Here is a 24,558-nt window from a genome sequence, read left to right as displayed (position 1 = left end):
TTTATTTATGCATTGACAGGATGATCAAAACCTGTACACCGCTCATCAGATGTTATGTCTTAACTTTTGTATTGCTGCAAATGAATTTCTTGGATGCCTTCTGCTACTAAGACTCAATTTCTTGCAGCATTTTGGCTTACCTGTGGTGATTGTGTATCTTTACAATAGGTTCATGAAATTCATATCTATTATATTGGCCCTTGATTTGTAATAAAACTAATTTCCCTTTTTTTATTGATTCCTGCTCCTTAATGTATTGCCAAATGGGCTACACTTTAAATTGAATTGTTTGATTGATGTTAACGCCCCTTTACCTCTGAGGCAACTAAAAAAAATGAATTGCAGGATAAATGGCCCAGTGCTCCAGCAGTATCTATCATTGGCCTTCTCTGTCCATGGAGCCCTTGAGTGTATGCCATTGTGATGTGATTCTTAGCACTCTAATCTAGAGGAAATTGCTTTCATTGAGGAATCTATTTTAATCTAATGATTTGGTGAGGTACAAGACATTCTCTTAGGGGTAACCAGGGGTAGCATGTGCTACCCCTAATTTGCATGTTGGTACTCTTGGCAGTGCCCTGGCTATTTCTCATTTCAAAGTTGCAGAAGTAGAAAGTAAAGAGGCTCTAAGATCATTGTTTGTTTCTATTGTTTGGACTCTTTGCCTACCCCAAAGAAACAAGAGGAATTATGAGGTTGTTGAGGGCCTCAGTGGAATGAGAGGCGAGTAAGGTGTTGTCATCGTGGTTCAATGGATTCATGATATCTTTTTCACTACCTCTGACACTTTGGTGATTCCATATCCATGGTTATATTACATCGGTTATATCGCAACATATTGACGACAGAAATATCATCTTACAAAACTATCATGGCCAAAATATTGACAACCAAAATATTGTGAATGTAATTATATATATATAGATAAGTATAGATTTATACTTAACTCTACATCTATGTATTCTGGGGATATACATATCATCAAGTTACATAAATGGGGAGTTAAGTAGAGTAAACCTATTCTTACCTGTATATATTTACCATGTACAATATTTTGGTAGTCGATGTTAGATCACAATATTTTTCTAAGACAAAACATTTGGCCACAATATTGTAGTACTATGCCACTGCATCACAGAATTCACCTCATAACAAACTCAATAGTGCTTAATTGATTCTTCTTATACTGTAGATTCCAATGTCAGCTGTATCATACATACATACCATCAGCCCCATCACACGAGTGCTTGCCTGACTTCGGGCCTGAATTCAATCTTGGCGGACGGTTTACTCCGTCACAACGGTGACAGATAACCAATCCACCGAAATATAAATCCCATTATATCCTATGGGAATTATATTTCTGAAAGTAATCCTGAGCAAAAGGTAGTATCATATTTATGTATGTTGTTTTGTTTGCAAGATTCTTAGTTGTGGATTCTTCCAAGTTTGGTCATATAGATTAAACGCTGTTTGGTACTTTTTATACGTATATAATTGTATATGTGACAATAAAGAACTACTTCTAAACAGCTCAACCAATACATGTTTCGCCCCATGTGGCCCGAAAGCCTGGGTTTTCTCAAGGCTGAAATATTCAATATTCCATTACAGAAATATCGCATTACAAAATATATATATTGGGTCTAACATATAATTATGTTAGACCCAAAAAGTGGTATCCAAAGTTAACAATCATCAAATGAAGAGGTATACGAGAGAAAAAAAGTATACGAAAAATAAGGAGAGGAAGAAGAAAAAGAAGATGGAAAAGATAAAAAAGAAGAGGATGAAAAAGAGACCAGTGCAACATTAAAAGACAGTGATGAAAGTGAATTAATTTCAGGCGCATAGAGTATTAATGTATGTCATATTCATAAAAGATGTCATCATAGGTACAACAAGAGCATTGGATTCATATATACGTGTGTAGATCATAGGTCACGTAGGTGAGGACAACGGATGCCATATAGCAGAATAAAGAGAAGAGTATCATAAGCACTATTTAAGCTATATATTCCAGTGATGATTTTTAGGGATTTTTTGTTATTGTTCAGCCCTACCTACGCCGGCAATTATCTTTGAAGTGCGATGTGCGGTTGTTTTTAAGAAAGTTTTTCTAAAAATTCCATTTTCTGTGTTATGGTGATTTAATATTAGAAAATTATGATATTTAATCAAAGGGTAACTATTGATCCCTAGCCTTGCAGTGGTGAGTTGGTAATGGAATTCATGCTGTATATACGTGGGGGTTTTGGGGAACAATGTTATGGTCAAGATGGCGCATTTATTTGCGCTTGAACACCTCGTGAGCTACTCGTAATTCTGCAGATGTGCTTGGGAGAAATATCAGTACCCTTCCAGTGAATTATCTATTTAGTCTTACCGTAGTTAAATAAGTACGGTCTGTTTTGTCTTAGATATCAATGCTTCAAGTAGAAAAGAAGTCCTCAGTTGGTACTGTAATTAAAAATTATAAACAACTATTATTATTCTGAAACTATTATTTTATTTGTTATTAGCCATATTTTGGGATATCAAGTCATCCTACCTCACAGTTCAGTATCAGTCTGCCTTCTCATCAGGTCATCTTTTTAGGCTAGGGGTAAATGAGAACCACCTTTTCGGATTTTAAGATTAGGATAATACCTCATAATCCCTGGTCAGTTGTACTCACTGCGATGTGGTCTGGTGTCACCTTAATCAATTGGCCATATGCAGCATGTACAGGGAGAGGACGAGGTTTAACTTTCTGACCATAGAGAGATAGGAAGTGCCTCGGGAATCTAGGTGGGGTCTTCGTTTCGGGCTAGGTTGTTGGGATTTATATTTCGGCGGACGAGATATCCGCCACCGTTGTGACAAATTAACCCATCCGCCAAGATCTAAATCAGGCCCTTATTCTTCTTCTTTATACATATTTCAAATGGGTAACTGTACTCATTACATTACAATATTACACTTGCTGGTAATCTGTAATGTGATGGTGAAGTTGGGAGTTAAGGCCAAGTGAAGGTTGTCTGGTTGTTAACTATGCTTGAGTTATAATCACTTGGCCTACCCTCACCATCACTTAAAGAAAGAAGTAATGGGATGTAAATTATAGAATGAATGAGGATTTTGATAATTGCTTTTACATTAGGGATATCATGTTTTAGATTATAGATTATCTAAATTGGTACTGTACGTTTGTGAATTCATTCTGAATGCAACCAATATTTGAGAATATCAGTTTTCTAAAGTTTGTGCAATTATAGCCATATCAACTCGAAATGTCCTTAAACAGTAGATATTTCATATAATTGTCTTTTTTTTAAAGATGTATGGGTCTTTTAATGGTGGAGGTGAAGGGGTGCTGCTGAGCTGTGTTATTTTTGTAACACAGGCAGTGGCACCAAAGCAGGTTCAAAGTATCCTTCCCTCTGCAGACCAGCAAGCGTAAGGGGGTGACATTGAACTTCTACTTTCCTTTTCAGCACAGCTGGCTTATAATGCTTGACTTCACAGACAGTCAGCAATTGTTTTCACTCGACTCGTGTCCTGACTGGTAGCAGAAGAAAATGAAAACAAGCACTGTTGGGCAAATACCCCTTTGCCTCCAGAGTGAGACAGATGCAACAAAAATTAAAGGCTCAAATATGGGATCTATATGTTACAAATATGGTCTGCAGCAAGCACATTGCCCATTAAACTATTATAAAATAATTCAAGCCAGTGAACAGAAATTGCACTCAAATCGCACCAGCATTAAGCACTAAAGTGATCTTACCATAAACCTGGAGAATACAGATAGATATCTGTAACTGCCTTAAAGTATCCTAAAATGTGGCCTGTTTACAGATGTTTTTGACGAAATGGCATTTTCACCGAAATAGGTGTTTTTAACAAAGTTGTACTTTTGGACAAAAACATTTAGTTCAAGGACGTGGGTATCGTTCTTTCCTAATTGGCTTGTACGTCAGAAGGTTATTAGGCATTTTTCGGCTCCCTTGTCAAAGCCCAAACCACATTTTTATTTGTTTTCTGAAGTTTGTAAACACTGAGAAACATTAACAATGTTAATGGTTTTGATTTTGATTTTCAGGGCTGTCAGCAACTGTTCAGGTAGGTATTATTGTTTACAAAGATGCTCCTTGGGAAGCAATGAGCTACCCCGTCCTCTGTAACCCTTGACATGCTTCTGACCTGGGGGCAGTGGCAGACTGGCCTATAGGGCAATCAAGCAGTACCTGATGGGCTGGATAGACAGGGCATTGTGTGGGTCAGATTTTTGGCTGTTTGTGGGCCTGTTTTAATACCTGCTGGGCCAGTTTTTCCTGTTGAACTCCCTGATATCAAAACATTGCCTGTGGAAAGCTCAGATCTATGCAGTCTTCCATACCTTGCAAAACACCTATACTGCATGTCTTTACAGGTTCAAAACTGCCCCAATTCAAAAACATGGGCTACTTTTCTAGTTATCAGAGTTGCTCCTTTTATTTTGGTCCCCGGGCCTATTTTCTGTCCCGGGGCGACCCTGAGAAATCTGAGCAGCTCAGAGCATCGTGCACAGCAGCAGTAGGGCGAAGAATGATTCTTTGCTGCATATGAGCTAATACCATTTTCAATGTTTGTGAAAAATTACTTGTTTATGTCAGGTGATGGCAAATAATTGCGGATATATGTGTAAATGGTAAATGTGTACTGAACAGTCAGACTTCCACTCGTATTCCCAAAACTGCTGGTTGAAATTTCATCAAACTAAGATAAATCACCGAATGACAGAAAAGCATACAAAAATACAGTAACATCCAATCAGCTTTCCCGGCTGATCGGCTTGGAGAAATTTGCTTAAGGTAAAACCAACGCAATTTTCAGACCTCACAAGTTTTGGGCACACCCTCCTGCCTTATAACATTCAATATATTTGTGCAATCTGCACTAAATTTGGCACACTCAAAGACTGCCTATTCAACACCGTTTCCGCCATGTTTTATGCAAATTGCTGATGGGGGCATAGTTATGATTTGGATCACTGACATAATATCGACTACAAAAATATAGGCATTTAAAATATCGACTCCAAATTATCGACTACAAAAATATCGAAGTCCTATCTACAAACAGGTAAGTACAAAAATATCGAATCAAAAATATTGTTTAAAAATATGTACTTTGTAAAAATATCGAATTTATTAAAATTAATGCAAAATTAAAAAAATATTAAAAATAAATAACTAAAATATACTTAAAAATACTTAAATAACCTTAAAATTATTAAATAATTAATTTAAGTTATAAAAAATACAATTTTATTTGTTAAAACATATATATATATATATATATATATATATATATATATATATATATTACATAATATTATTTAAAAATATACAATATTATTACCGTAGCATAGCAAGAGTGTTAAAATTACTATTCCCACTCCAATGAGTGCAACAGTAGGGAAAGCGTTGGATAGCGTAGCAGTAAAAATTACTATTCCCACTCCCCTGAGTGCAACAGTAGGGAAAGCGTTGGATAGCGTAGGGGTAAAAATTACTATTCCCACTCCAGTGAGTGCAACAGTAGGGAAAGCGTTGGATAGCGTAGGGGTAAAAATTACTATTCCCACTCCAAAGAGTGCAACAGTAGGGAAAGCGTTGGATAGCGTAGGGGTAAAAATTACTATTCCCACTCCAGTGGGTGCAACAGTAGGGAAAGCGCTGGATAGCGTAAGGGGTAAAAATTACTATTCCCACTCCAGTGAATGCAACAGTAGGGAAAGCGTTGGATAGCGTAGGGGTAAAAATTACTATTCCCACTCCAAAGAGTGCAACAGTAGGGAAAGCGTTGGATAGCGTAGGGGTTAAAATTACTATTCCCACTCCAAAGAGTGCAACAGTAGGGAAAGCATTGGATAGCGTAGGGGTTAAAATTACTATTCCCACTCCAAAGAGTGCAACAGTAGGGAAAGCGTTGGATAGCGTAGGGGTAAAAATTACTATTCCCACTCCAGAGAGTGCAACAGTAGGGAAAGTAAATACTTCATATATTATTTAAAAAAATATAAATTAATATCTATAAAAAATTAATTAAAAGTAATTACCAATTTAATATAATATAATAATTAATCAATTAAAATTACAAATTAAAATTAATTATTACAATTAGTTACCTATTAATACAAATTTATTACAAATTAACTATTAATTAACAATTAAAAATGAATTAACAATTAATTCAAATTAAATACAATTAAATAAATTGAATTATTAATTAATTATAAATAAATTACTTCCCACCCTATTCCCCTATAAACCCACAACCCGCTACAGAAAAAAAATTTGTAACATTAACATATTTAGCAATTAATCAATTAAATAAAATTAATTGCCAATTAAAATTTAATTAATTACCCATAAAAAATTAATTAACAATTTATTCTAAATAAATACCAATAAATAATTTTACATATTTAATTAATTATAAATAAATTACTACCCACCCAATTCCCCTATAAACCCACAACCCGCTACAGAAAATAAATTAGTAAAATTAACATAATTAGCAATTAATCAATTCATTAAAATTAATTGCCAATTAAAATTTAATTAATTACCAAATATAAATTAATTAACAAATAATTAAAAATGAATACCAATAAATAAATGTAGATATTTAATTAATTATAATTAAATTACTTCCCACCCTATTCCCCTATAAACCCACAACCCGCTACAGAATTAAATTACGCAAACATTAAAAAAACAAAATTCATTAATTAAAATAATTTATAACATAAATACACACTTTTCACACATATAATAACATAAAAAACACTATAAAAATTCGATATTATTAAAAATTCGATAATTTTAATAACCTATATTATATATTTTGATATTTTAACTTTCTATATTTTTAACATTCGATATTACATTACTTACCTTAAAATCGATATTTTTGATGTCTATATTCTGTCCATTCGATATTTTGTTTATTCTATATTTTAAACTCGATATTATGTCCATTCGATATTTTTTACTCGATATTTTGACTGTTTACCCTATGATTTCATTACTAGAGTCAAACAATTAACTCAACTTCTCCTCCGTCAATGATTTGGCAGTCTGTACCTAATATGTGACTGTCCTCAAGGTCATATAACTCTCATGGAAGCTGTATTTTCTCAGTTGCAATAAGGAAGCAAAGACCCACAGCACTCAGGCCACACATGGTCTAAAGGCTGTGTCTGCACCTTAGAGGTGGCTGCCCACTGAAGCTTATGTGCTGTTATTCATACATCTTTCAGATCTGGATGAATGCACCTACTGCAGGGATCTGTAGTAAGTCACAGTTATACGTCACTGACCTTACAAACTGTGTTGACCGGAGACACACAGGGGCAGCACGTGATGCTACTGAGGCAATGGGAAGAGGACTTTAACCTCCTTTTTCCAGCCTCATGTTTTCCCAAAAATATCATACAAAAAATGCCTACATGTATAGGGGTTCCTAATCACCACTCTTCACCAGTGGTCTGTTGAAATGTCACCCAAATTATACTCTCTCCCACCCCAGCAGAAGATATTGATTAACAGACCAGCCCATTATAGCCATAGTATGCTTTTACTTTGAAGGACTGCATTTTGTCCTTGTGCATCTACACATACACCTAAAAATAGTTCACTAAACTAGAAATTGTTAGACACTTCCACTTCCCAATGACTGATAGTTCCTATATATAGTAGGATTACATCATCTATTTTCAAAAACTCCCAAAATATTTAGGCACAGATTATGAGTCTGACGGACCACAGACCGCCATGCTCACGGGGACGCGGCTGTGGCAGTCTCCCCACCGCCCTATTATGAGTTGGGCAGTGGGACCGCCACAGCCTTGAAACAGCCACCAGGGAACCACAGTTCCCTGAATTGTTTTTGACTTTCACATTGTCGCTTGCATTTGCGTGGCAAGAGCTGTCAAAGGTCCTGCAAAGCAAAAGCAAACAGCTATGTTCCAGGGGTGACCACCCCGGGACATAGCAGGAGCCGGCCCTGGGGGTGGCAGTTCCCAGGGCCAATGGACGGCTCCAGGAAGGAGGCTGTGTGGCACCCCTCCTTCTGTTTGCAAGGGCTGCCCCGGGGTGGTGGGAGCCCCCGGGTCCGAGGAGCTCCGCATGGCCCCCCTCCATATTTAACTTAGCCCTTGGGAGGTGGTGGTCACCGGGGCTGAGGGTTGTCTGCCTGACCCTCCCCTAGTGAATTTATCTATATCCCTTAGGGAGGTGGCGGTCCCAGGGGCTCAGAAGGTTGACTACTATGCCCACCATTTCTTTGTATTTAGCATCAGGGAGGTGGTGATCACCTGGGTTCAGGGGGGTAGGCGTGCCCCCCACAGCCAATTTATTTATAGCCCTGGGGAGGTGGTGGTTCCTGGGGCTCAGGGTGGTCCGAGAGGCACCCTAGTTCATTAAAATTAGGCACTACTGAGGTAGTGGTCCCCAGGACCTATGTAAGCTGAAAGAGGGGGGCCCTGTGTACCTACTCCTTTAAAAAAAAAAATTTAATAAGCCTGCATGCCCACGGAACCTTGCCCACCCGGGCGACCGCGTTATTTTATTTTTTTGCTACAGATTCCATTGGCAAAAATGTTTTCAACAAAGTGCTTTTTTCCTCTGTGGTGGTCACAGGGGGACCCCAGGACCACAGTTAGGGGTCATGGTATGCCTACCCTGCCCCCTCTTCTTTAAAAAAAAAAGTTTTTTCTGGGACTCGGCTGAAGTTGAGTTCCAAGCTGGCTACCAACACTTCCCAGTTGAAGTTTTAGCAGCCAATGTTATGTTACTTGGGGCTGCCTTGAGTAAGGGTGATCTGATCGAGGGGTAAGTGCAATATGAGCCCCTTAATTATTAGAGATCCATGTTTTCAATGCTTTGCTGAAATGTGGAAGGCTCTGGGAATTTTTCAATTCAAAGGAAGATAATTCCACAGTTTAGCAGGATAGGTCACAAAGCTTTTAACGCCCCAATGAGCCAGTCTAAAATTGGGCACCTCAATGTTTTCCATACCCGAGGAGCATAGGGCTCTAAGAAGTGTGTACCAGTGGAAATGCTGACTGAAGGACACCAGTACAATATTGTGTAGTGCCTTCAAAGCAATTCATGAGGCCTTGAATGCAATCCTTTTTTTCATGGGTAATCAATGAAATTTGTTCAATGTTGTGGATGTTGAGTGAAATTTGGGTAGGCCAAAAATGAGACAAGCTGCAGGTTTATGTATTGTTTGAAGTTTGGATATTTTTTTGTTGCGATCTGATACATGTTCAATTGCAATAGTCAAGGTTGGCAAAAATTAATGCAGACATAATCAATTAGTGAAGATTAGTGGGGACGTAGGGTAACGTTTTTCTCTGGCACTTCAAAAGGAAGAAGGCCGAGGAGGCTATTTAATTAATCATGTTTTCAAAGTAGAGTTTCTGGACCAAAATAACACCCAAATTTCTAACCTTTTCCACTGGGGACGGGACTGGGCCCATAGCCAGTGGCCACCCATTTGGGGACTAGAAATTGGTGTTGTTGCCAAAGAGTAAAATTTCAATTTTACCTGAGTTTAATCTCAGGCAATTTTCAGCTATCCAAGTTCTAATATTTTCCATACAGAGGCAGAATTGGGAGACCATGTGGGTCGGGTTTCCTGTGACAGACACCACAATCTGTGTGTCATCTGTGTAGGAGACAACTGAGAAGCCAAAGGTTTTGACTAGCTTAACCAAGGGGCTAAAGTACAAATTGAATAGGGTGGGGTTTAGTGAAGGCCTCTGAGGAACACCGCAAGGAAAGTTCCACATTGGGGAGGCAAAGTTTTCTATAATATTGTATTGTTACCTGTCAACAAGAAAGACTGTCAATAAGGCGAGGGCGTTGTCTCTGATACCTAGCTCATACACTTGATTAATCAGAATATGATGATTAACAGTATCAAATACCGCCAAGAGATCTAAAAGTATCGAGGCAGCATTGTCTCGCTTGTCAATGACAGTTCTCAGCACGAGATCGGTAGGGTTTGCGGAGCCTTACCGTCGATAGATATCTGAATTTGGTTTTTCTTTAATTTCTCCCAATCTACTGAATGGATTTATACCAATTCACAAAAAGCTCGCTTTCTGAACCAACAGCAACATTTCTGCTAAATTTGGTGTAATTCCGTTCAGCAGTTCGGGCTGTAGTAGTGTCTAAAATCCATATGAGATCTTGCATGGGAAAAATGTGTTTTGGGACCCTCCATTTTTCTTGGCCCCCACTTAACAGATCACCCCGAAACTTTCAAGACAGCACCTGAAGAGAGCATCATACTAATTTTGGAAATTACGCAAGGATTTGTTAAATGGCACCAAAGTTATTGGCAAAACAAAAAATGCTCTTCCTATGGAAACATGGTCCTAACTATAACTACCTACTGGCCAGTGTATATATATACACACACACATTGGAGGAATCAACCAGGCCACTGGCTAACTGCAAGAAAGCTCACCCCAGGATTGCTCCCCCCCAGACATTCTGAAGTCAGTCTTGTCATTTGTCAATCCTATTCTCAATACATTACTGAACGTCTCCTTGGAGTCTACTACTGTTCTGAAGAGGTGGAAACAGGCCCTCCTACTTCCTTTGGTAAAAGAAGCTAATGCAGATCATAAGTACTCAGTAATTTTAGACTGATCTCCCTCCTTCATGCAGCAGTGAAGATGGTCGAGAATGCAGTCAATAAACACATCTGTGCATTCTTGGAATCCAACGCCCTCCTCCATAATACGCAGATTGGCTTTCGGCCATGCTACAGCACTGAGGCAGCATTACTAGAGGTATTGGAATTTATCAAGGTCAACCTTGATCTGGGTGCAGTAATGGTTGTTGTTTTTGACTTATCATCAGCATTCGACAGAGTCGCATACCGCATAATGCTGAACAGGCTAGAGAAGATTGGAGTTCAAGGGAATATGCTGTCCTGGCTCCAATCGTATTTGAAGGATAGATCTCATGGAGTGTTTCTTGTTCCCTTTTCTTCAGACCCCAAGCCTCTCAAGTATGGAGTGCTTTGGGGCTGTGCCCTGAGCCCCACGCTTTTCAATGTCTAAGCGGGTTGAATCATGGGTTCTGAAGGGGATTTCATACGCTGATGACATGCAGCTTCTGCTCTCTTTCCAGGATGAGGATCCCGAAGCCCTCAAGTCCTTCAAGGACTTCCTCAAAGCAGTGGGTGACTGGAAGGGTTAAAGCTGCCTCAAACTTTATTACGATAAAGCAAAGATTTTCTTTTTCGGCATAAGCATGATCCCTGACTCCCTCAGCTGGTGGCCGACTGAGTTGGGGGCTTCACCCTCCCATTTTTACTGTATCAGAAATTTGGGTGTCAAATTCGACTCAGCTATGTCTTTTGAACCACAGGTCAAAGTGGTCTCTGCTTGCTGCTTTGCTACTCTGAAGTCACTGAGAAGAATGCTATATTTGGTTCCCATGAAATGCAGTCTGACCATGCAACAGTCTTTACCTGGGTTTGCCAGCCTATCTTCTGCAGCGACTGCAGATTATCCAAAATGCTGCAGCCCTCCTCATTCTTAAGGTCCAGATATGTCATTTGGTGTCTGCCCATCTCCACCAGCTGCCTTGGCTTCCTGTAATCAGTCGCATCAAAGTCAAGGCTCTAATCTTTGCCTATAGAGCTTTGGAGAATCAAGGGTCCTCAGTATTTGAGATGCAGACTCAAGGCCTATCATCAGAATAGATCCCTCAAAACTGATTCCAAGCGGTTCCTGCACATCCTGAAGGTCCACAAGGCTAGGCGCAATGGGAAATCCCTTACCTTTCTGATGGCAAAACTCAGGAATTTGCTTCCGTCCTTCCTTTGTTTTGCTCCCTCTGAAAGGTTTTTAGGAAGGGCTTGTAGTCCCACCTGTTTAATGCTTAGATCGGTTGTCTTGGATGTTAGTCTGTTCTCTAGGGTGATACTGCTGTGGATGTACATCAGTACAACGCGGTCATTTTGATCACGGTACTTTACAACGCGGTTTTCACGACGCAAGTTGTTACAACGACTTTCGTTGGAGGGCACTGGATTGTGGATTAATTTAATTTTCTATTCCAACTCCAGCCCACGTAACAGTAGGGAAGGTGTTGGAATAGAAAATCAAACTATTCCTTAAGCAAGAGCTCCATTCAGCGCAAGTCGTAGTAATGACTTGCGTTGTAATGGCTGCGTCGTAAAGGTCGCGCGGTGTAAACACCGCGTTGTAAAGAATGTTTCCCACTGCTGTTAGCACCGGGACGCTCCCTCAGGAGTAACCGAGCTCTCCAAATATGCCTTTGTGTTGTATTGTACATATACTCAAAACTAGGGGGCCAATTATGATGGCGGACGGACCTGAGTCCGTCCGCCACCATAGAGCAGGAGGGAACCTCCGCATTGCCTGCGGAGTTCCCTCCTATGCAATTAGGATGTGACCGCCACCCAGGCGGTCACATCCTCTATGTTTACCATTGCGGCGGGTGCGGCTTCAAGCTGCATCCGCCGCAATGGTAAAAATGCATACATTGCATTTGTATGCAGAAAGCGGCAGGCACCGTGCGGTGCCTGCCGATTTCTGCATACAAATGCAGGGGTACCATAGGTACCCCCCATGTGCACCCACCACCCCCCCTTCACCTAGGGGGCCCGCAACGGGCCCTCGCAGTGAAGTTACACATGCTTTTCCACGGCGGAAAACCCGCAGCGGAAAAGCATTTTTTAAAGCCCTTCCTAATATGGCGGACGGTGTCTGAGAGACACCGCCACCATATTAGAGCTTTTCCGCCGCAGTTGTAAGCCAACCGCGGCGGAAAAGCTGCGGAGGGAAACCAGGACCCACCAGCCATCCTAATGTGGCGGTGGGTCTTTGGTGGGTCCGCTGCGGTTTTTCCGCATCCTCCGGGCCGGCGATGGCTTCCGCCGGCCCGGAAGATGCGGAAAAAACGCAATCATAATAGGCCCCTAAGTTGTCTTTACGAGTGTTCCATAGTAATCAAGACATTTTTTGTAAGTTGCAATATCGATTCAGCACTGCATACCAGCATTGGCATATTTACTTATCCCATTGAAATCAAGCAAGCCTAGGTGTAAAGTTAGAGACTTAACTCATTGTCTGCTGCATGAAACTACTTTGAGATCTCATCTGCTGTGAAATTACAAGTAGGAGAATCAGATCTAAGACTTAATGCAAGAATGTTTGTGTCAATGGTGCAAAGTCAATAAAACCAATAAAAACATTGCAATAATCTAATGAAGGCACTTTATTTTGAAACAATGAAAGGCTATCCAAAGTACACAGGACCAAGTATGGTTCTCCCTTCATTATTAGAAAGGACAAATGTTAGGTTTCCCAGACTCGTGTTTTAACAGGTGACTCAACAATGTAATCAGGCAACACAAACAGTGCCACTCTAGTAATAGCAATGACTAAATAACTGGAGTAAGTGTCATTATTTAGAGGGTGCATGATTGTGGCCTAGTGGGACTGAGATAACTGAAGGTTTCACCAAACTAACAAAAGGTGATAGGAGGAATGCTTGAAATAAGTCTAACCACTACCAATCGCTTGTGGTAGCATTCCAATCCATTGTTCTTTTGCCCACAATGCCACCTTAGTTTGGAACCAGTCATATGCAAATCAGTCTTGACCCTGCTCCAGAAGGCACAGTCCAGCACAAACTGTCAGACAGTTAGCAATTTTGTTGGAGAATTATTGATGTCTTTCCTGATTTTGGCATTGATCAAATCTAAGAAATCTTTGGTTTTATCATGCATAGCACACCCATCATTCTTGATCATGCTTCTATTTCTCATTCTAAAACTAGGGGACCTATTTACGAGCCCGAGTGTGTCACTCTTGCACCACGCAACATGTTGTAAGAGCAATGCTACTCAAAAAAGAGATTTATGAAGCCATGCAAGGCCACCTCGCATAGCTCTGAGTGGCTTCATAAATCTTGAATAAAGCAACGCAGCACATATACAAATCACTGTGTTGCCTTACCCTGCACCAGGGAGGTGTTCCATGGGCATTGTGTGAGTGTTCCCATGCAACTCCCATGGTTTATGATGCATTCCCAGATTTACCAGAACTGGTAAACCTGCTAATGAGCCAAAAAGATATGCCTCCCCAGGTGAGGCGTATCGAGAAGAAATTTTTTTTTTTCTCCTTGTTAAATCCTCTTTCTATATGTGCTGCAAAATGCACACATAGAAAGAGGAATTTGTCTCTCAGGATTGTTTTTGTGCTGGAAGGTGTCCCTTCCTGCACAAACAAATGCTGCCTACAACACAGGCACACTTATACCCTGGTGCTAGTAATCCAAAACGGCGCTAGCACACGGACAAGGTCAGTAATTCATCATATTCTTTTAAATACGGTGCATTCCTGCCTTTCCCTGTAATGCAGCGCAGCAAGGTGACTTGCTTTGCTGCGTTACTTTAGGTCTCCTTTGACATTGACTGAGCAAAGGCATGTAAGACTAGAGGCTGCTTTCTCACTTATGGGCTTGTTGTAAACACTTGCACTTTATTACAACCATCTGTGTTGCAGTTCCAGGTTATCTTTGTGTGGCCCCTGCACAGCGCCTAATTCTATGCAAATTACCTAGTAAGCAATGTTTATCTGGGTATGGGCAGGGCCTTCAATTTCCCTCCTTTTGCCAGTGTGGCTTCCTTTCCTTTTCAGTGTGGGCTTCCCCTCCTGTTAGTGTGGCATCCTCCTCCCTCTATGTGAGTTACCATTTCTACCACTTAATGTGGATTCTTCTCACCCTTCCTGTCGGTCCCTCTTAACCACTCCCTGTGTATTAAGTATTTTGCGATAATTAAGCATTATAAAGTCCATGTATTTGTATGTGAGAGAATGTATGATGTTACTACGACATACATTACCACACAGTAGGTTACAACGCGGACATTACATCGCCCGCGTTGTTACCACGCATGGTTTTACATCGCAAGTCATTTCTACGACTTCCACTAGATGGCGTGCTGGACTTAGGAATAGTATAAATTACTATTACTTCTCCAGTTAGCGCAACAGTAGGGAATGTGTTGGATTTAAAATCTAACACATTCCTTGGTGTTTTGCGTCATCTAGTGCAAGTCGTAGAAACGACTTGCGATGGAATGCTATGCGTGGTAATAACGCGGACAATGTAACATCCGCGTTGTTACCTACCCGCGTGGTATTGACAACGTTATAAACGATGTTTCCCATGTGACCCCTTACCTGCGTTTTCCAGGCGCTGAACCCTGAAGGCAGACACACGAAGTAGCCAAAAGGCAATCACCACAGACACTGACTGCAACATCTTCCCTCAGCTCCACGTCCTATTGTTGATACAGGATGAGCCACAGCACCTGCAACCAAGATGGAAGTTAAGTGTTTACATTTTACAAACACGGGATTGGGTAGTAGGACCCATTTTCAATAAACTGGGGTACACTGTGCCACATCACGAGGGATGTAGCTACAGTAACACTGGGGCCCAGGGTTTAAAGGGGTCTACTGTAGCCCAATTAGCGGTTGTTTATATTACCGCACCAGGGGATGGGGACCCCATATCTTTTCTTCCCTTAGGGCATATGGCACTCTTACTGCACCTCTGAACAATACAGTATAAGGAGTAAACAGAGGAGCTTACAATGTGACCTGCAAAGCACTTCAGAACATGAGCATCGCATAAGCCACTCTTTCGAAGACACCTAGGGCCGTATTACAGAAAGTGCCCCAGGTCTGCAACGAGCATTTGCACCCACTTTCCGAGTCCCCAGGGCACTTTGGTATTACAGAAGGGACTACTGATGCTTGTGCAGCCCCTTCTGTAATACCGATATCTTTGGAGAACATAAAGCACCAGCGCTATCTGCAGGGGTGTTCCTTTACCTGCACGGGGGCGGGCCCCATGCAAATGAGGGAATCTCTTTACCTCTGCGCCCGCGCCGTATTAGAGACGTGGGCGCTGCGGCAAAGAGGTTCTCAGGGGGTGCACTCGAAGTGCACCACCTAGAGTGCGCCCCCTGAGAACAGCCATCTGGCGGGGAAAAGGGGGTGTCAAAGACCCCCCAGACATCCCATTGCAGGCAGGTGCAGTCACTGGCTGTACCTGCCTGCAAGGGGATCTCTAATCTCCTTTAAAAGTACAGGTGGGTTGCTGCCTGCACTGTGAAACACAGAGCGATTGTAAAGCAGTCAGTGCATTTTTTCACCGAATGCGCTGCTCTAAGGGCAGCACGTGTTTGCTACTGCCCTGGGGGCAGCGCATTCATCATTTTAGGGTGCATTATCATTGCTTGCCCTGGCCGCACCTTGTAAAAGGTGCTCCTGGCGCAAACAATAAAATGCGCCTTGTCTGTAATGCGGCCCCTGATAGTGATGCTTTTCCCATACCCGTGGGAAGCTCACATTCTTTTCTGCCTGTGTGGTTGGTGGTACCATCTGTCATGATCCATCAGTGACAAGATGGGTTTCACCAAAGTTGGACTGGTCTATAGGGCAATCAGACACTGCCTGGCTGGTCTGAAAGGTCACTCTGTGAGCCTGTTTTTTTAAAAACTTTTTGTAGGCCTGTTCTTCCATGAGGTGGAACGGTTTTTACTTTGGATTTCCTACATAATAAACCAAACATTGCCTATATCAGGGTCAAATCCATGCAGTCTTCCAAACCTTGCAAAACACTTGCACAGTGTGTTTTTAACAGCTCAAAACTGCCCCAGTTTACAAAATTGGGCCACATTTTTTTTAGCTATCTAATTCACTAAATGAGCTACTTTTATTCTGGCTCCCAGGCTTATTTTCTGCCTCAGTCCACCAATCATTAACCCACAGTCAGTGTGCGTGGTTTCTGTGGCATATGGCGTTCCTGCGTGGCAATGGCTGCAGGACATAATAGAAGCCCCGCATATTCTTGGCACACATTTCCCTGATTTCCTGATTTTTTTATAATCCATATTTGATCTGATATGGCAACTTGTGCTGTGCGAACCGTCTAGTTTTATTTACATGTGAAAACTATGAATGTTATGAGTCTTTCGCATAAATGTTGTTGCGTAAAAATCTGTAGTTGGAGACGTTTTTGGCAGCAATGCTTTTTGATTTTTTTTACTATCAGTTTGTGACATAAAAAGGTGGCGATCAACAATCAAAATTCAAAATGTGTAGAAAAAATGCTGCAAGCACAGTACAAGTTTGCCACTCTACTCTACAATAAATAAATACAGCAGAATGGGCCAGACAAACACCAGTCGTATTAAAAAATATGCCATTAAGCACAGTTAATGAAATAACTCATTTACTGCCCTTATTGCAATATGCCTTTTGCCAGCGAGGTAGGATCAGAATCGGGCAACCTAAAAGCAAATGGTGGGGCACACATTCTCCTGGCGCTACCACCACATGCGTGCCACAATGGGTCACTTGCCAAGGGCATGCTCCTTTCAACAACTAGTCACAATTTAATGTATACTAGTAGATAATTAGCTGCAACATTTATAAACATGGGAGAACATCAATTGGGAATCTCTCGCGTGATTTGCATTAATTATATGGCAACAATATTTCTAATATGTCTATGATTAATCTTGATAGATACATGTTTTACTTTTTTTTATTTTTCATTTTTGTCCAGTTTGAACTAGCTTTTAGGTTACAGTAATAATGCAGCAGAAACTAGAAATGCGAAGTGGGCCGAACTTAATTTTCCCAAAAAACAATCGAAAGAAAGATGCAACGGTCAGGGTCTATAGATGTCAATTGTATGTTGGAATACTGAAAATAGGGCCATGAAATATAAGGCACAATTTAACAGTGATATGGACCTCTTGAGATACCCTTACGGAACCAAGAAGCTACCGGTAGGCGATGCTGCTCCCCTGGGTCCAAGAAATTGGAGGAGCAACACTCAAAGTCTCAAACAGATCCAGCAAATTAAAAATCTCACAGACATCCCTCAAACTCAGGAGAAGGGATGTTGCCTAATGACAAGAGATGCCGACTTTCCAAATCGGGAACCATGCTTGCGTTGATTCAACATTCTGCAATTTCGAGCAAAACGCTTAATATCCCCTTGCCATAAAAAAGTAAAACATGTATCTGTAATGTAGTGTGGTATTCATGTAGAGCACTCTAAAATGTACATATATTTATATATATATATATATATATATATATATATATATATATATATATATATATATATACATATATATATATATGTATATATATATATACGCACACACACATATATATATACACACACACATATATATACATATCTCTATATATATATATATATATACTCACACACACATATATATATACACACACACATATATATACATATCTCTCTCTCTCTTTCTATATATATATATATATATATATGTATATACACACACACACAACACACACACACATGAAAAACTGCCAAAAACCCACTGTATCCAACCACTATATCATTAATGTTTCTCTTCCTTCTCGGGAAACGGCTTTTACAACGAAGCCGTTTCCCCGAAATCTTTAACCACGCATGCAGTACAACGCATGCGTGGTTACAACTAATGCCTTTACCACGCATGCCTTTACTACGATGTTTGTAGTAAAGGCATATGTGGTAAAAGTAAAAAAAAAAGGGGGGGGGGGTTTGGGGGGGTCTCCCCCCCAAATAAAACAACTCACCTTAAGTCACGTCGGCATCGGAGTCGATTAAGAGAAATCGGTAAAAAAATGCCGTTTTCTCTTCACGACATATGACGTCACCACGCAAATAGTCGGTGAAAGGTTTATGCGTGCTAAACGAATTCCGTTGTAACGCATGCGTGGTAAAGGCATGCGTTGCAACGGAATTCGTTGTATCATCATATATTCTTCCTTCTCTATTATCTCTGTAGTTTGTGACGCAATTCAATGCCCCAGTGTTTCAGCTCTATATTATTTTAAACATGAATAAAATAATGAAATGATTTCCCCTTACCTTGACTGTATGTCTGTCGCCTTCTATAGTCTCCAATGAAAGTCTGAGGCAGAGGTTGTCCAAGTTTGTTAAACGACCTCTTTTCTGCCTTCTCTTTCCGGATGTGATTGATGTATACCCTATTGGACACGCTGCCCACCAATCTGCTCTTTCTGTGACCCTTTGTTTGTTTTTCTTCCTAGCACACAATGGCTGCAGATTGTCATGTGTGAGACGCTTCCGGGTTAATGCACCTTGTAGGCGAGGAATCGCCCTCGGCAGCGCGCGCCTCGAGTTTTTATCTACTCGGCCAGGACTGGAATTTCCTCGCCTGTTTCCCAATTTGCATCGTATCAGAAAATAAACTGCTCTCGATTGACACACCTTTTCCCCTCCCCGAGGCAGAGAGCATCCCCGCATCCTTGTTGCCCAAATGAGGAAATGACTTGAGAGTAAAGAAGTCAGTTTCCTTCTTTGAGACGCGATGACCCAAGCATTTCCAGATGACTTGTGAGGCGAGCGCAGAGTTTTGTAGTTCCTGATGTACCCTAAAAAGGGAAGAAACAAAAAGAGTTAATGCAAAAGTTGATCTCCATTCATTTAGGAGCGTTTGATTGTCAATGAATCAGATTTCACTCTATCCATTTCTGTTTGATTGTTGACATTACACAGATTCTGTTCCAATTGTGCTTCTGGTCACACTTTAATTAACAGGATACCCGACTGTTCTTGTAGTATTTGCATTGATATACCAAGGACAGAACGTCGTGGATTTATTGGGTGTATGCGGATAAAGGGAGAAAAAGCATCACCCCTAGCACTAAAGCATAGTTCTCAAAATGGCCCTAGGTCATGAGAACAGAAGGTTATTTCCTACCACTCCTGATTTTCAGGCAAAACTATTAAGCATTCTGACATTTTTTTGCATTTTGTAGTCCATATGAATGGAGCTGCAGATTCCCGATTGGCAACATTCACCCTACAGACCATGAGCTGGGCCACGTGAATTATGTGATTGTGCTTCTGCTGCGTTTTTCGCATAGTTACAGATTTGCCACATAATCCATCATCTGCTGCATAATCTGTATATTTAACCCAAAAAATGTTGTTTCTAGCTCAAATGGTTCAAAAGTTACTAAAAACGCTGCAACCAATGTTGCGTGCGGTGAAAGGCCCTGCAGAGTTGGACTGGTCACCTTTCTGTTGCTTAATGCTACATTTGGGTGTTAAACTGGCTCTTAAAGGGTGCAGCTAATGCCCAAACAGTGTTAACAAATTTAACATTGTCAAAATAATGAAGTCATACTATCAAAACCATGCCAAATTATGTGGCAAAATGCCACATAATTTGGCTGTTATCGCTGCATAAGTTACTCAACCCTGCCGCATAATTTGGACCTACACTGCCGCATAATTCCAGTGGCCTTCACCATGAGTCAAGCTGACAGCCATGCTAATAGTGGCATGAGAGAGAAAAGGGAAGAGAGAGAGAGAGGTGTATGTGTTTGTAGGGGGCAACAGGGACAGACTGACCATTTGGCCAGTGGCCTGCAGACTAGGGTGCTGCATTTAGAGAATGGTGGGCTGCCATGACAAAACCATACCCTCTTAGCCCTATTCTATGTGTGTCCTACTGCAATGCCAACTGATTTGTATTTTTTTTTTGTCAGGGCAGATTTTTATTTTGAATCCAGCTCTTGTAGAGGGCATTTATGATGAGTTAGCTACACCTTTCCATTACTCTGAAGAAGGTAGTAACAGACCACTCAGGCGTACAAAGTTTGATGCCAACCTACAAGCAAATTCCTATTACGTTTTAAAGGATTTCAATGAAACTGTATGAATTAACACCGCTTTCTATCTTCCTTAATACTCTTAGACATTTACACTGCCTTTTCCCCAAAAATGTATATCCATTCCTCTATTTTCTGAGGACATTGGACTGCATATGGCCAGCATAATAAACAATGGATTTGGTCTGGTTTGATAAAAACGAATTTAGCAGACATTATTAGACACCAATAAGAAATTAGAGATGGTGGTATTCGAAAAAAAAGTTCCAGAATGCATCTGGAATCAGCTGGAAATTTCTCCAGATATGGTTGTGAATTTCCACTTACATTACGGGGAGGAGAGGGGGGATTCTACACAATGAGAGGCTGCAGAAGGCTGGCAACTGGAGACATGGGACCATTTCAGGGTTTCTTGATGTGTTTATTCTTATGGGATTCCTCAAGACATCACCACAAGAGACCTCAAGACGCCCCAGATTGCAATAACTGGCCCTGTTGTTAGTGGAGAGTGAGTGCTGAAATGGAAGTGTGCAATTCTGCATAGGTGTCCTGGAATCTTCACGCCAGAGCAGGTTAGCCTTCATTTTAGGCATGGATGTCACAGTTTCTGGCAGGCACGTTAGATGGATGACGCAACAATGTGGCATGCGTGCAAAAAAAAGCTGAATCAGCGGTGTCTGCAAGACCTGTCAGCATGGGGAAGAAACTGCGTGACACATCAGGAGAATAAGGAGATGGAAAGAAACAAGGCTAAGAGAATGTCTTCCTACTCAGCCAACAAGCGGCTCTGGCTTGCTCAGACTAAATTATCCTGCTGCTAGTTACTTTTACTGAAAGCTGTCTCTTTAATTCATGCCTCCTTTGCGAATAAGAGAGGCATTCTAAATTATAGTACTTAGGAATTAAGTGAAGACAAAAGATTTTACTTTTGTCTCTATACTTACAAATTGATATCGAACAGGACTGTGGTGAGCCAGGTCGACTTTAGGGCAGTGCGACCGGTGCGGCCGCACTGGGTGCTGACCTGTGGAGGGGCGCTGCCCTCAGGGGGGTGCTGTTTTTAGCAATAACTTATGATTGGAGAGGTGAGGGGAACTTTTCCCCAGTGGTAGTGAGAGAATCCTAGGAGGAGTTCATGGGGTGTGGGAGCACCAAAAATGATTATCGCGCTGGGCGCCACCAGCGCTAAAACTCACCTGATGGTCAGTTTTTAATCCGTAACTGCTCCTCCTGTGTAAAACCTTGAGAATTAACACAAGGCTTGGATCAAACTGAAGCATAATATGTGCTCTGAAGGACGCTACAGGTCATAACAGAAATCAAAAAAGTGTAGACAGCTATACATTAAATCTCATTGTCAGGTATTTTTTTTATTTTTTATTGGAGGCTTTAATGTTATTTGGCTTGTTGTTACATGGGGCCAATCATTTAGAGCAGCTGAGGTATGAGTATGTTGGGTAAATAGCAAATGGTTTGAGCAACGTTTTTAAACTCTCAACAGCTTAGAGTTGTGATTAAATCTAGTGACATTTGTATGTCTTTTGTGTTTTGTGTTCATTTTGTGTCACATGTTGGATTAAATAGTGTAAAATATAAATTATAAAATGTTTTTATGATTGCTCGCCTCACTGTGACTCGGATGTACTGCACAATAAAAGCAGAATATTAAAAATACAGATTTTAAATAAAATAAGGTAAATTGTTTTGGCTTTTTGGATTGTCTGTTCACCAGCCATCATCTTAGGGTAAATACAGTTTTACATGTAAATTTTAAACAATGTTATTTAAAGAGTCAAAACTCCAAATTTCTTTGTGAAAGATTCCCCAGTGATTTTTGCTAGAGGATTTAAAAACACCCGGGCACGATTCACAAGGGAAAAGTTGAACTTTTAGTCTAAGTTTGGACCAAAATTCTAACTTTGCTACTTTATGCTCTTCACAAAAGTGAGCTACGATTAGCATCTTTCCAACTGTGGAGTTTCCGCACTTGGAGCAGAAGTTCCACACTCGGGGCAGACCTTCGCCCAGAGTGAGGAGATTCCATCCTGAGTGCGGAAACTCCACCCCAAGTGTGGAAACTCCGCAGTCGTAAAGATACCACTCGTAACTTACCTTTGTGAATACTGAAAAGTAGAAAAGTTAAATTTTTGGTCTAAACTTAGACAAAAGTCTAACTGTACCTTTGTGAATCTGGCTCATAGTGCTCACATTCACTTGCAAATTCTGATCCACTGCACTTGGGTGTATTCAAGGATGTATCAAGCTGTTTCTGCAACAACAACAAAAATCAGCTGAGAGAGAAAGTTGACAAACATTCTCTCCATCAAGCTGTACAGGGTGTGGGCGAGTAGGGAAAGCACCATCATCCACTGAATGATCCTACAGCATTCAGTCGTGTCCTACAGAACATGTCATTTTTTTGTGGAAACCACAACACAGGATCCTCATTTTGAGGTGAGTTACACCACCACCTGGAGGTTATAATTTTGTGGATTCCACACCTTCCCCTAGCTTTTTATTTTGTGTTTAGCAACACCTAAACAACAAGCATCCATTTTGGGCAAAGTCACAGCACCACGTGAGACTGATTTCTTAGAAAGTCTAAACAATCTCACAAGTATGGACTTTTAATGTGCCCATGTGAAGCCTAACAAAACGTCATGTATAAGTTATGTGTGTTGATTCCTATAAAATACATCATCAAAATGTAACTTTTACAGAGGTTTGAAGTTGTCACATCACAGAGGTACTGAGGCATAACCTACATCTGACTTCTAAAGGAGTACACAAAGGGTAGGGTAGGATAATAGAGCATTTCAATTTGTAATTCTTAGGTGTGGACGTTTTTGAAACCGCCAACATTTCTTTGTGGTACCCCAAAAGCTTTCACAAAAATTGTTCATGAGGAGGGTACATCTGACTTCCCACCAAAGGCCCTCATTAGGAGTTGACCAGAGTGGTAATAGCACATATTTTACGACTGTAATAGCACTCAAGGTGATTACAAGTTAAATCAGAGGACTTAGAATGCAGAAATGCCGGGTGTGTTAGCTTCAGGTTCATGATTATTGTTTTTTCCATGAGTTCAGATTGCACCTGGAACTCTTCCATATGTGATTTTTCCTCCCTCTGTAAAACCATTTGTGATAACATCATACTGAATTAAGATTGTAGCCAAGTAGCATTATTAGCACCACAAGCCAATGTGCATATGTTCCACAGCAACACACAATACATGCTCAAATGGTTTGTGACGTGGATTATGTTGTGAGTGTTTCCAGGTATGAACCCATGAAAATATGGTACATAAGATTAGTGTAATTCCTAGAATAATGGAGAGTGGCATGCAGAAAGAACATAGCTTGTAGATATCTAAAATATGTTTATATTGTAAGTGTATTTAAACTACAACTCCCATGATGCATTATGTTGGCTATTAATATGTTGATGTTTTAATGTTTTTTATATCACTCTGTGCCTCGGGGACTTCATTGAGCATTCGGGGTTAATGACACCCTTGCTTTAGTCTTCAAGACATGGCGGGGAAGTATACAGCCTAGCACACAAAAGGACAAGAAGCAACATAGCATCGACCTTTTAAAAGCACCTTTCAGATCTTTTCATAAGAGTGGTGTTATTTTGCATTGCATTATTTCAAATTACATTTCATTTTTACCAACGAAAGACAAACTATAGGAAATAACTTTGTGATTAAAACAAAAACGTAAATTTTTTAAAAACACTTTGAACTTTTGTGAAAATATCTTTTTATG

At 40.6% G+C, this 24,558-nt stretch overlaps 1 protein-coding gene across 2 annotated transcripts in view; it reads right to left on the bottom strand.

The window, feature by feature from the left end:
• Positions 1-19,416, bottom strand: part of IL1R2 (interleukin 1 receptor type 2) — a 93,567-nt gene extending 74,151 nt beyond the window's left edge. The window contains exons 1-2 of one of the 2 annotated variants that reach the window (XM_078656143.1): positions 19,014-19,416; positions 15,275-15,405 (exon numbers count right to left, since the gene is read on the bottom strand). In XM_078656143.1, coding sequence (XP_078512269.1) covers positions 15,275-15,356 — 82 coding nt within the window. In that variant the 5' untranslated portion in view covers positions 15,357-15,405; positions 19,014-19,416. The remainder of the gene's footprint in view (positions 1-15,274; positions 15,406-19,013) is intronic. The other variant, XM_078656144.1, reaches the window with a different exon arrangement.
• Positions 19,417-24,558: the final 5,142 nt, after the last annotated feature.

Source organism: Lissotriton helveticus, chromosome 8, assembly GCF_964261635.1.
Source record: "Lissotriton helveticus chromosome 8, aLisHel1.1, whole genome shotgun sequence".
Taxonomy (NCBI): Eukaryota; Metazoa; Chordata; class Amphibia; order Caudata; family Salamandridae; genus Lissotriton; species Lissotriton helveticus.
Note: the sequence above shows the minus strand (reverse complement) of the source record. Positions and strands in the feature narration are given on the sequence as shown.